The sequence below is a fragment of the Trachemys scripta genome, chromosome 1, assembly GCF_013100865.1.
Source record: "Trachemys scripta elegans isolate TJP31775 chromosome 1, CAS_Tse_1.0, whole genome shotgun sequence".
Taxonomy (NCBI): Eukaryota; Metazoa; Chordata; order Testudines; family Emydidae; genus Trachemys; species Trachemys scripta.
Genome location: NC_048298.1, coordinates 319,658,551 through 319,671,149, shown reverse-complemented (window position 1 = coordinate 319,671,149; position 12,599 = coordinate 319,658,551). Strand labels below are relative to the sequence as shown.

Sequence of the window (12,599 nt, the reverse complement as noted above, 5' to 3'; positions counted from 1 at the left end):
ACGCGGGGGGGAGGCTCCGTACACCTTCCCATTCCACCCCAGTGGACAGCCCAAGCAAAAGGCTGTCATTTTTTTAACCTTTTTTTAGTGGCCTTTTCCTTCCTGCCGATCCTCCTCCCAAACCCCACCCGGGTTCCCTTCCTCTTTTTATAATCTATTAATAAAGAATAAATTATTTTTAAACAATAGTGACTTTATTTGGTTTGAAAGCAAGCTGGGGGAAGGGGGAGGGTGGGTTCCTTACAGAGAATGAGTCAATAAAGGGGGCGGGTTTTCATGAAGGAGAAACAAACAGATATTTCACACTGTAGCCTGGCCAGTCATGAAACTGGTTTTCAAAGCTTCTCTGATGCACAGCGCTTCCTGGTGTGCTCTTCTAATCGCCCAGGTGTCTGGCTGTGCGTAATCAGCAGCCAGGCGATTTGCCTCAGCCTCCCACCCCACCATAAAGGTCTCCCCCTTACTTTCACAGAGATTGTGGAGCACACAGCAAGCAGAAATAACAATGGGGAGATTGGTTTGGCTGAGGTCAGAGCGAGTCAGTAACGATCGCCAGCGATCTTTTAAACAGCCAAATGCACATTCTACCACCATTCTGCACTTGCTCAGCCTGTAGTTGAATAGCTCCTGACTCCTGTCCAGGCTGCCTGTGTATGGCTTCATGAGCCATAGCATTAAGGGGTAGGCTGGGTCCCCAAGAATAACTATTGGCATTTCAACATCCCCAACAGTTATTTTCTGGTCCAGAAAGTAAGTCCCTTGCTGCAGCCCTTTAAACAGAGTAGTGTTCCTGAAGACGCGAGCGTCATGAACCCTTCCCGGCCAGCCCACGTTGATGTTGGTGAAACGTCCCTTGTGATCCACAAGTGCTTGCAGCACCATTGAAAAGTACCCCTTGCGGTTTATGTACTGGGTACCCTGGCGCTCCGGTGCCAAGATAGAGATATGGGTTCAATCTATTGCCCCACCACAGTTAGGGAATCCCATTGCAGCAAAGCCATCCACTATGGCCTGCACATTTCCCAGAGTCACTACCTTTCGTAGCAGCATCTGAGTGATTGCTTTGGCTACTTGCATCACAGCAGCCCCCACAGTAGATTTGCCCACTCCAAATTGATTCCCGACTGACCGGTAGCTGTCTGGCGTTGCAAGCTTCCACAGGGCTATCGCCACTCGCTTCTCAACTGTGAGGGCTGCTCTCATCCTGGTATTCTGGCGTTTCAGGGCAGGGGACAGCAAGTCACAAAGTTCCATGAAAGTGCCCTTACGCATGCGAAAGTTCCGCAGCCACTGGGAATCATCCCACACCTGCAACACTATGCAGTCCCACCAGTCTGTGCTTGTTTCCCTTGCCCAGAATCGGCGTTCCATGGATAGAACCTGCCCCATTAACAACATGATCTCCAAAGCACCGGGGCCCGCGGTTTGACAGAATTCTGTGTCTGTGTCCATGTCCATGTCCTCATCACGCTTGTCGCTGCACTGCTGCTGCCTCCTCGCCTCGTTTTTCTGGTCCTGGCTCAGCATAAACTCCACAAGAACGCGCGAGGTGTTTACAATGTTCATGACTGCTGTCTTGAGCTGAGCGGGCTCCATGCTTGCCGTGGTATGGAGTCTGCAGTGTTCACCCAGGAAAAAAGGCGCGAAATGGTTGCCTGCCGTCCGTTGCTTTCATGCAGGGAGGAAGGGAGGGGTGAGGCTGTACCCAGAACCACCTGCGACAATGTTTTTCGTCCATTCAGGCACTGGGATCTCAACCCAGAATTCCAATGGGTGGGGGAGACTGCGGAAACTATGGGATAGCTACCCACAGTGCAACGCTCCAGAAATCGACGCTAGCCCCGGAACATGGACGCACACCACCGAATTAATGTTCTTAGTGTGGCCGCATACATTCGACTTTATACAATCTGTTTCCCAAATTCGAATTATATAAATTCGGATTAATCCCGTAGTGTAGACATACCGTTTGACAGGAGATCATGATATATCCCTTAGATGTTTATATCTAAATTTAATTGCTCTAAAATGTTTATATTTTTGTAATAAAATGAAAATATCAACTATTGATCATGTGCATTATTATGGGAAACTAATTAAAACAAATTCAGATGTAGTTTGGCTGGTTTTTGTTCTTGCTTCTAAGTAATATGAGAATCTTCTGGTGTTGCATTATTTGTTACTGGCAGAAGGATTATGGTTTCAGAGTAGCAGCCGTGTTAGAGGAAGGTTTTGCAGAAAATATTACCTTAAATGTTATGCATTATGGCAGCAGTAGCTGTCATAAAGTGACTTTGGTGGCAAATTTTTATTCTGTAATAGCTAATACTAATAAGAGCTCTGTTCCATAATACTGTATAAGCTCTTTATTTCTGTGATTATTTCTCATAAAGAGCTTCTGTGGATTCATTTTGAGTGAAATGAGTACTTTTAAAGCAGCCTAAATTAATTTAGAGGTAAGGTAAATACGTCTTAGTAAGTAACACCTTTCAATAGATTTAACGTAAGAACATAAGAATGGCTGTACTGGGTCAGACCAAAGGTCCATCCAGCCCAGTATCCTGTCTACCGACAGTGGTCAATGTCAAGTGCCCCAGAGGGAGTGAACCTAACAGGTAATGATCAAGTGATCTCTCTCCTGCCGTCCATCACCACCCTCTGACAAACAGGGGCTAGGGACACCAGGGATACCTTTTGTCTTAAGGTATAATTATTAAAATTAATATTTTTACAAATCCTATGCTTGGTTTTTTTTGTTGTGAATTTAAATATTACTACCACCTTTGACACCACGTAAATAGACAAATGATCTAAAGAATAAATTATGGATTGTGAAAAGATGCTGAATAAAGAAAAAAGTTAATTGCATTGAATCATAAAGACATTTTATTTTAAAATTGCTTTAAAATCACTGATACAGTTAGAAGAATAGGGGAGGAAAAAATCACTAGTAGGTAATAAGTGATGTGATCTTATATACTGCATAAACATTGTCTTTTGGGAACATATTTGCTACAGATAAGGGACCATCTTTATCACGAGGAGCAGTCCCATAGCTCTGAGCGGGAAAGAATGAGGACAGAAATCTCTGACCTGACAGAAGAGCTTCATCAGAAGGAGATCACTATAGCAACTATCATGGAGAAAGCTACTCTTCTGGAAAGAAAGTTAAAAATGGAGTTAGAGATAAAAGAAAAATTGTTAGCAAAACAACAGGTATGCAAGCAAGCAAAAAAAAGACTAGGTCATTCTCCAGCTCATTACTGATAATGACAGATAATTATCTGCTAAAAAAAAAAATTACATCTTGTGCTTTTGTTTTCATTGGCCTGCTATTATATTTAAGCTTTATGAAATAATACAAAAATAGAGCCAAAATGGTGCCAGAACAATAAAGGACCAGTAAACGTCAATTGTGCAACATCTAACTTTAACATATGGTCCATTTTGATCATCAGTACTGTAGTTACATTTAAGCACATAGAAGATCTTGAAAAATTCTAGGTTGGTTTTATTATACCTACTGTATCATTAAATTTGTTCATTAGATTAGCCAGAAACTTTTTCTAATTTTGACCACTCTTTTTAACCTATTGATTAAAGAATGTTTATGAAATTTTTTGGAGAAGTCTGTCAGTTGTAAAGCTCAATTGTTAATCTTGCAGTATTGTAAATCATTGTAAACTTCAGTTTTAAAAACAAATAAGTTCCATCCTTTATTCACATATTTGAAAACATCTCGGTAACAGAAACACAACTTACCCAAACCCTTGAAATTTAGAGGTGCTAATTTCTATTTTTGTAGGGAAATTAATGCTGCTTCTATTCAAGAAAAGCTTTCACTATATTAGTGTCATGATTCTTTATGAATGTTTTGAGTAAAGTATAAACTTAAACTTACACAGAACTATACTAAATATTTTGTAGCTAATATTGTTAAGTTCAACTAAGAATTTAATTTTTCCTCAGATGTCAGAGATGAGGTATGAAGCTATCAGCTCGGAAAACACACATTTGAAGAAGATGATAGAAAATCTGCAGTCTAGAAGATACATGGTAATTTTTGTAGCTGTGAAATATACAAAGCAGTTATTTATGTTTGTTGTTGTAATGATCTCGAGGTTCATTAAATAACAAATCAGTGAATGAGAAAGGAATAAGACTAATAAAAGAAACTGGAGAGCTTCTGCACACAGCCATGCAGTGTTCCCAACCTTGGCCTCTAGGGAAAATCTCCAAATTCCTACACTAATTACATTGTCTCTTATGAGGGAACATCTCCAAATCACAATCCTTCATAAATATTGTGACAGTTTGACCGTCTTTGGTGCCCCCTGTTGTGCTAAGATACCATTGAGCCTGCCTGTTATGCCAGCCTGGGCACCCTTTGTATCTGTCTTGCTGAGCCAAGCTAGTAAGCTTCCTTCAGCACATGGGGTTATGTTATAAAGAAGAAATAAGTATATTGACTACAAAAGGTGAATTTTAAGTGAATATAAGAGATAACAGACAGAACAAAGCAGATTACTGAGCAAATAAACCAAAGTACGCCAGCTAAGCTCAATATACTTAAGAAACAGGTTACAAAATGTAATTTCTTACCCTAAGTGTTATTTTAGTCCCTGGTAATGTTTAGTATCAGGTAACAAGACCACCTGACCTAGTAGTGTCACAGTTACGTCCAAACACCTCCCAGGAGGGAGAGAGATTAGTATCTTCATGGTTTTGTTGTTCCTTCCTGATGGCTCATCAAATTTGATGACCTGTTGTCTGGTGGGTGTCTTCCCAATACACACTCAGTTGTAACTGTTACATTCTCCATATTCCTAACTTTAGATACAGAAATGATACATGCATACAAATTGGATAATCACATTCAGTAAATTATAACCTTTCCAATGATATCTTACAAGATCCATCTTGCATAAAGTACATCTCCGTTATGTCATATCCATAACATAAGCATAACATTTCCAAAAATTCTAAGGCATTCTAATTCAGCTTAATAGAGGATCTTCCCAACCATTATAAATATAAATATGTAGGTACCTATATTGTTTCCATTGACACACTTATTTTAAACATTTATCAGTGAAATCTATAGACCATTTTCCCCTTTAAGAACCTGATGAATGTATTCATTAGTAGAAAACAAATATTATTTGCAACTTTAATTACTAAAATTATGACCTGCTTATTTTGAAGTATTTCCTCCATGGATTTTCATTTGTGTTACATAAGAGCCCAATTATTTGATGTACTAAGCACCTCCAGTAGAATTCAGAGCTTCCTCATTGTCTGTGGAAGTTAATGGGGGTTGAAGATGCTCAGAACTATGAAGAAGGTGCTCAGCATTTTGCAGATTTTAGCCTTTAACTCGTTAGCCCTTTTGCACCTTTCCAATTCTTTTAACCCCAAAAATCTAACAAGAGCTTCTTTTTTATACTAGTTGTAATTTTGGTTGAATCAATGAGGTTTTGGACCTGCAAACTAAATAATTTTACAGTAGCTTTTATAATGACAGCCTTGCAAAGTCACCTCTGAGGGTAATGTTGGAATAGGATTTCACTCTCTAAACTCAGTTACCATTTTTTTTTCTATTGCATCTTTTTGAACTCCAGGGAAACCTGTTTATTTATAAACAAATGTCTAAGAAGATTTCTCCAGGTTTTTTATCAATAGTCTGATATGTCTTTCTAGATGTTTTGCCTTTCACACCCATGTATTGCTACTATAGATAGCGTTTAAACGAATAGTCTGATAATGCCTTTGTGTATTTTTTCTTATTATTCTTATTAGTGGAAATATTACTTGAGGAGGAAATATAGTTAAATCAACTGCAAACTTTGGCAGCTAAGGATTACTTTCATGGCTTAGTTTTTCAAGGAGAGTATGTCAAATAAACCGAACAAATTTACTACTCTACTGCCTTGAATGCATTGTTTGTGGAAAAATTCTAATTTAATTTCATTGTGTTTCAAAGGCTATTATTCCCATTAATGTCGTTCTTTTTTTCTAGAGGCACTTCTACTGGTGTATCATTTACTATGAATGCTGTGTGATTACATATGGTAACTAAGTATTTAGCAAAGAGTGTTGCCTTGTGTTTCATGTTAAAAATATTAATTCTAGTTACAGTGAAAAAATGCCCATTTAATGATGATTTTATTTTCTTCCACAGACTATAGATTTATCTAACACAGAACATGAGAGTTACACAGCTTCCATTCATGAACTTGAGTGTGAGAATGAAAGGTTACGAAATAATCTTGGTAAATTGCAGAGTGATTCAGAAACATCAATACTGGCTACTCTGGATAGATATGGAGAAACAAAGCACACTAAGCAAACCCAATTAGAAATGCAAGAAAAGGAAGAGAGGTAAAATTTAAGTTGCAAAGATACATTAATTTTTCCATAAGCGTTTTGTAAGCGTCTTTTAAAAGAGTCAAATCCTGAAGTCCTTACTCTGTTTTTGTTCATTTAAAACTCCCACTACCTCAATAGACATTTAGTTCAATTAGTAAGCAAGTACGGCTGCAGAATTTGGCCAGAATTTAAATTATTAAAATATCTGTTTATTATTTATAGATTATTTTTGTGCTGTTTCTTCTCAAATCAATAAAAATTTTGAAGATAAAGTACATTGGCACCTGATACTGGAGACCCATGGAAGCCAGTGGGAATCTGCAAGTGTTTAATATTGCAGAATTGTACCCAATGGATATAAACCCTGGTTTCTGAGTTGCAGGCAATATTACAATATAATAACATCAGAAATCTGGTATAATACATTTAGCAATAAATCAGGACTATAATTGTAATTTTAGGGTTGATATCTGCTCTTATACAAAAAATCCTCATTTTTGTTTGTCCACTGGTTATGGTGCAGGAACTCCAGTGTGTGCTAGGGTGCCTAACTGAAGAGAACAGAGGCAATTTTCAAGACAATTTAGGACTATATCTAATTTTCATATACATTTATATGAATTTTATTATCAAAATATACACAACCATAATTTGTGTGGTACCTCAATCTTCCTTGATAATATACTAATAGAAATATTTTTGTTTGTTCTGAGCAATAAAAATTGGCAGTTTATCAGCTTTGTCTTCACCCTGCAGTCACAGAGATAAGTTAGTCAGGAACACATTTTTATGACTCCAGGGGATACATTTGAATCTCTGACACTAACCTGTGCATCTTATGTTGTTCAAATATGAGGGAAAAATATGGTTTCATTTATTTATTTAGATGTGTATACACACTAAAAAAGAGCAAATATCCATTTGTTATGGGCACCCAGAACATAACTGAAATTTATATCTATCTACCTATAAAAATACTGAAACATATCTAAAGTACAGCAGTACAATTCAGTATGGCCCACTACCAGCAAATCAAGGAATTCAGAAGCTTAAATCTCCAACAATTCCCCACTCTGACATTTCCTCTCCTAATTTTGAATTCCTGTGAAAAGATGAACAGGAGTACTTGTGGCACCTTAGAGACTAACAAATTTATTAGAGCATAAGCTTTCGTGGACTACAGCCCACTTCTTCGGATGCATATAGAATGGAACATATATTGAGGAGATATATATACACACATACAGAGAGCATAAACAGGTGGGAGTTGTCTTACCAACTCTGAGAGGCCAATTAATTAAGAGAAAAAAAACTTTTGAAGTGATAATCAAGCTAGCCCAGTACAGACAGTTTGATAATAAGTGTGAGAGTACTTACAAGGGGAGATAGAGTCAATGTTTGTAATGGCTCAGCCATTCCCAGTCCTTATTCAAACCGGAGTTGATTATGTCTAGTTTGCATATCAATTCTAGCTCTGCAGTCTCTCTTTGGAGTCTGTTTTTGAAGTTTTTCTGTTGTAATATAGCCACCCGCAGGTCTGTCACTGAATGACCAGACAGGTTAAAGTGTTCTCCCACTGGTTTTTGAGTATTTTGATTCCTGATGTCAGATTTGTGTCCATTAATTCTTTTGCGTAGAGACTGTCCGGTTTGGCCAATGTACATGGCAGAGGGGCATTGCTGGCACATGATGGCATATATCACATTGGTAGATGTGCAGGTGAACGAGCCCCTGATGGTATGGCTGATGTGATTAGGTCCTATGATGATGTCACTTGAATAGATATGTGGACAGAGTTGGCATCGGGGTTTGTTACAAGGATAGGTTCCTGGGTTAGTGGTTTTGTTCAGTGATGTGTGGTTGCTGGTGAGTATTTGCTTTAGGTTGGGGGGTTGTCTGTAAGCGAGGACAGGTCTGTCTCCCAAGATCTGTGAGAGTAAAGGATCATCTTTCAGGATACGTTGTAGATCTCTGATGATGCGCTGTGATGATGATGTGAAAAGATGAGCTTTTCAGAATACTCTGAACATCATCAAGTTCAGGCTACTTTGGGCCAACACCTTTCATCCCAAACTGTTTTCCCAACAAAAAAACAAAAATATACATGTGGTGGAGTGGCCATTTACTGAGCACCCCCTTATGGCCAGGGATTGCTTTACAAGAACTCTCCCTATTAGCCCCCTCTTGCAATCCCCTTTAAGTACTAAACACTGTCTTAGTTGTGGCTTACAGCACCCCTTTTTGGGTCTGGTTTAATATCAAATAAAGTTCGCACAATCCTCACAGTCTTTACTCACAATGAGTCTAGGGTTACCAGAGAGCAACTGTGAAAAAACAGGACGGGGGTGGGGGGTAATAGGCGCCTATATAAGAAAAAGTCCCAAAAAATGGGACTGTCCCTTTAAAAACGGGACATCTGGTCACCCTAAATGAGTCCCACACATAATGTCCATAACCGTAACTTAACAGTTCATACTTAGCTCCTGTTCTTGAGCCACACCCAAAGCTCTTCCTCTGTAAATCTGCTCCACCCAAAGCCAATAATCCTGTCTGGCTGGAGCTCACTCGTTTGGCCCTGGCTTCCCTCTGCAGCAGTGTCTCCCTTCATCTGAGACAGAATGCAATCTATATATTGCCCTCCTCCAGAGAGCTCCTCCTGATTGACTGGAGGAGAGGAGAGCCCTGTCCCATCATACATTACAGAGCTCCTGATCCTAGGCCCTTAAAGGAACTGTGTTCAAGGGTTTTTCCCACCTCATGCAACTCCTAGTTCTGCAGGACCACTTCCTCTGTTCCACTATCATTTTCTGGGCCCATTTTCCATTCCAACACCTGACACCAGGTCTTCTGGCCCCCGTATTCTTAAAGGGCCAGTATGCCCCGTTATAATAAAGGAATTACATCACCATTAAAATAAAATGTGGCCATCATTAGGATGACAGGGTGGCAGCCAAAGGGCAGCTACAATATAGTATTTTGCACAACAGTGAACATAGTTGAAAATGCACCAAGGGAAAATCTTTTCTCTTAGAGAGTACCATGGGATTACTATTACTTATTATTTATGTAATGCTTCTGCCAGGTGCCATCGACAGCACCAAGGGCTCTGTTCATATCTAGGGGTTTCTCTTAACAGTACAAAACCAAAGTGTCTTGGGCCTCCATTCAGAAATCTGGGAAAACTAAACACCACCCGTGGGTGCCTCTAAGAGGCAATGTTTCCCCACTTGCAAGTACTGAGTCTGTGGATAAGAAAAGAAAACTTTATTAAGAGCAGAGGGATACACGGCATTAACTTGGGAAAGCACCACAACAACAACTCAGAAATAGGTAAACAATAAGTAATTAATTAAACCACCCTCCCCACAGGATCTTGGGCAGCAGTCCTTTGCCTCAGTTTCCCATCTTGTGATGTGAAAGTCCAATGGATGAATATCCATTAAACACACCACTTCCTTTTCCCCTCCACTGGACCCCAATGATGGTCTGTTGTCTGAGGTTAGTGAAGTGCCACAGTCCAGGGGTGAATTCAGGTTGGCACCATTGAGGGTTGGCAGAGTGATGCTACTGACTCTGCTCACCGCTGTTGCTGCCACCTCTGTCGCTACTTGCAGTCATTGCCTCCTCTTGCTTCTCGCCAGCACTGCAGTCACTGGCACTGTTTGCCACTGTCACTCCACCAGTCCATTTGTAATTTCAGCTCTTAGTGATTTCACAGGGTAGCAGGCAACCTCACTGGCACTGCCTCCTAAGCATTATATTTTGTCACAGTACTGGCCACACCACGAGGTCTAAGGCTCAGGGCCTATCCCAGTTTATCAGAAACTTCAGCTCTAGCAGTCACATAGAAGAAACAAGGACTCACAACTGAATCGGATCAGCTCTGTCTAAACACTGGAGAGGGAAGGTCAAATGGCTTTAGTACCCTTTAAACAAGTCCACACAACCAGATAAAAACTCCTGTCCCCAGCCATCTCTTTCACTTGGATTTGGCATCACTACCATTCACTTAGCGAGTGAATTTAGGGTGATCCTCCTCAATTAAGGCATATTAAATATAGTTCTACTGCTCTTTATTATAGAATAAGGATAATGACATTACATTACCCCTGCATCCAAGACTAAAGTGAATTTTAACCCAGACCAGCCAAAACTGATCACTTGGCAGAGCAGGCTGGTCTGCTGATCACCTAGGCAAAGTAAGTGTGTCTTTGAAAATAAGGTCTGCTCCTGAAGTCTTTCTCCCCAGTTCATCAATTAATGGCAGGGGAGAGCTCATTCAGACAACTACGTTTAAATTGTGATAGCACCTAGGAGCCCCAGTCATGACTATGCCCCCCTTGTGTTAGGCATTTTACAAACACTGAACAAAAATATGCTCCTTGCCCCAAAGAGTTTACAATCTAAAGATCTTCAATGACAGACAGACCAGACAAGAGCACAGTTTTTAAGGATTCAGCAGAAAAACACACAAATTAAACTCTATAAAACTCGGTTTATGCTTATCAGATGGTTTAAAAGCTGTATTTATATTCCTTGAATTTTAGTCTTAGTGAGTCTAGTTTTTTCTAAATTGAAGCTTAGGGGAAAGTTGTGGCTTTCAGTCTCTGGAATTCTGTGGTATTGGAGCATGTTGTGTGTTTTAGAAGGAAGCATGATAACTATGGTGGTCATAATGCCTCTGGGGGCATTGGAGGAGCCTGATGAGGAAAGATGTGGTCTCCTCTGCCTATATTTTTTATATTGACATCAATGAGACTACGTAAAGTTAAGCAAATGCTTAAATGCTTTGCTGGATTGAGGCCAGAGTATATAGTGCCATGTGGGATCATAATGAGGAAGTATATTCTTTGTGCAGGTAATGATGTACTTTGTTGAATCCATTACCATAATTTGTAAGAGGAGTCTTTTTATGCCTTTTAAATAGTAACAGTTGAATGTAACAGTTTGTGTACTTCTAGCAAGCAGCACAGACTAAATAGGTGAGGTGCTTTTTCCCCACCAAAAAGCTGCATTTAGCATAAACTGAGATTAACACCACACAGCTAATTATAACCCAAAGAACCAAGAAGAAAGAAACAATCAATTACCATTGCTGATTTTGTTAGGAGAGTCAAAATCCTACTCACTCTATACAAACAGTCCAATGTCTACACAATCATAAAAAGAAGAACAGGAGTACTTGTGGCACCTTAGAGACTAACAAATTTATTAGAGCATAAGCTTTCGTCCACGAAAGCTTATGCTCTAATAAATTTGTTAGTCTCTAAGGTACCACAAGTACTCCTGTTCTTCTTTTTGCGGATACAGACTAACACGGCTGTTACTCTGAAACCTACACAATCATAAACTCTTACCGGGGAAGTTAAGTGTCTGTATGTTGCAAAGTTCATTCATTGATTAAATCCTCAGATCCATATTATTTTACTATCTTTTCACTTTCTCTGTAACTTTTCTCGTGATGAAGTAACAGCATAGTCTGAAAATATAATATTTTTGAGTCTGTATCTGACTCATCTCTGCCGAATGGAAACTATTGTGTTGTTTCCGTGTTCTGTAAAGGGCTGTTTGTATTGGTAGCCTTTTCTTCCACTGTGTGGCTCAAATCATGGCAGCAAGATCTGAAGTGAATGACTAGTAAACATATGAAGCTTGTCATAGTCTTATCTTAGTTTACTGTTAGTATCAGTATTGGTTTTGGCTATTTTTATTAAAAACTGTATTGATAGTCATAAATATTACATTTTGTAACAGGCCCAGCTCCATCCTTGTCTAGGGTTACCATAAGTCCGTTTTTTCCTGGACATGTCTGGCTTTTTGGTAATCAAACCCCTGTCCGGGGGGAATTGCCAAAAAGCCGAACATGTCCGGGAAAAATACCGGCCAGGCACTTCCCCTCCCGGGCTCCAGCTGCTCTGCTCCTCCCCTGACTCTTCAGCTCTGTTTAAGAGCCGAGCTGCCCGAGCGCTCGGGCTTTGGGCAGCCTCCATGCCTCCAGACCCCAAGCCGCTGGCTGGGCACTTCTCCTCCCGAGCTCCAGCTGCTCTGCTCCGGCGGCGCAGGGTCCGGAGGCAAGGCGGCTGCCCGAAGCCGGAGCGTTCGGGCAGCTTGGCTCTTAAACAGAGCCAAAGAGTCAGGGCAGGAGCACAGCCGCCGGAACCCGGGAAGGGAAGTGCCCAGCCGGGGGCGCAGGGTCCGGAGGCATGGGGGCTGCCCGAAGTCCGAGAGCT

General features: G+C 40.3%; 1 protein-coding gene across 1 annotated transcript in view; it reads left to right on the top strand.

Moving 5' to 3' along the window:
* The window catches only part of DEUP1 (deuterosome assembly protein 1), a 65,933-nt gene that overhangs the window by 28,801 nt on the left and 24,533 nt on the right, over nucleotides 1-12,599 (top strand). Inside the window, exons 9-11 of the mRNA XM_034759584.1 lie at nucleotides 3,019-3,216; nucleotides 3,970-4,056; nucleotides 6,182-6,381. Of these exons, the coding sequence (XP_034615475.1) occupies nucleotides 3,019-3,216; nucleotides 3,970-4,056; nucleotides 6,182-6,381 (485 nt within the window). The remainder of the gene's footprint in view (nucleotides 1-3,018; nucleotides 3,217-3,969; nucleotides 4,057-6,181; nucleotides 6,382-12,599) is intronic.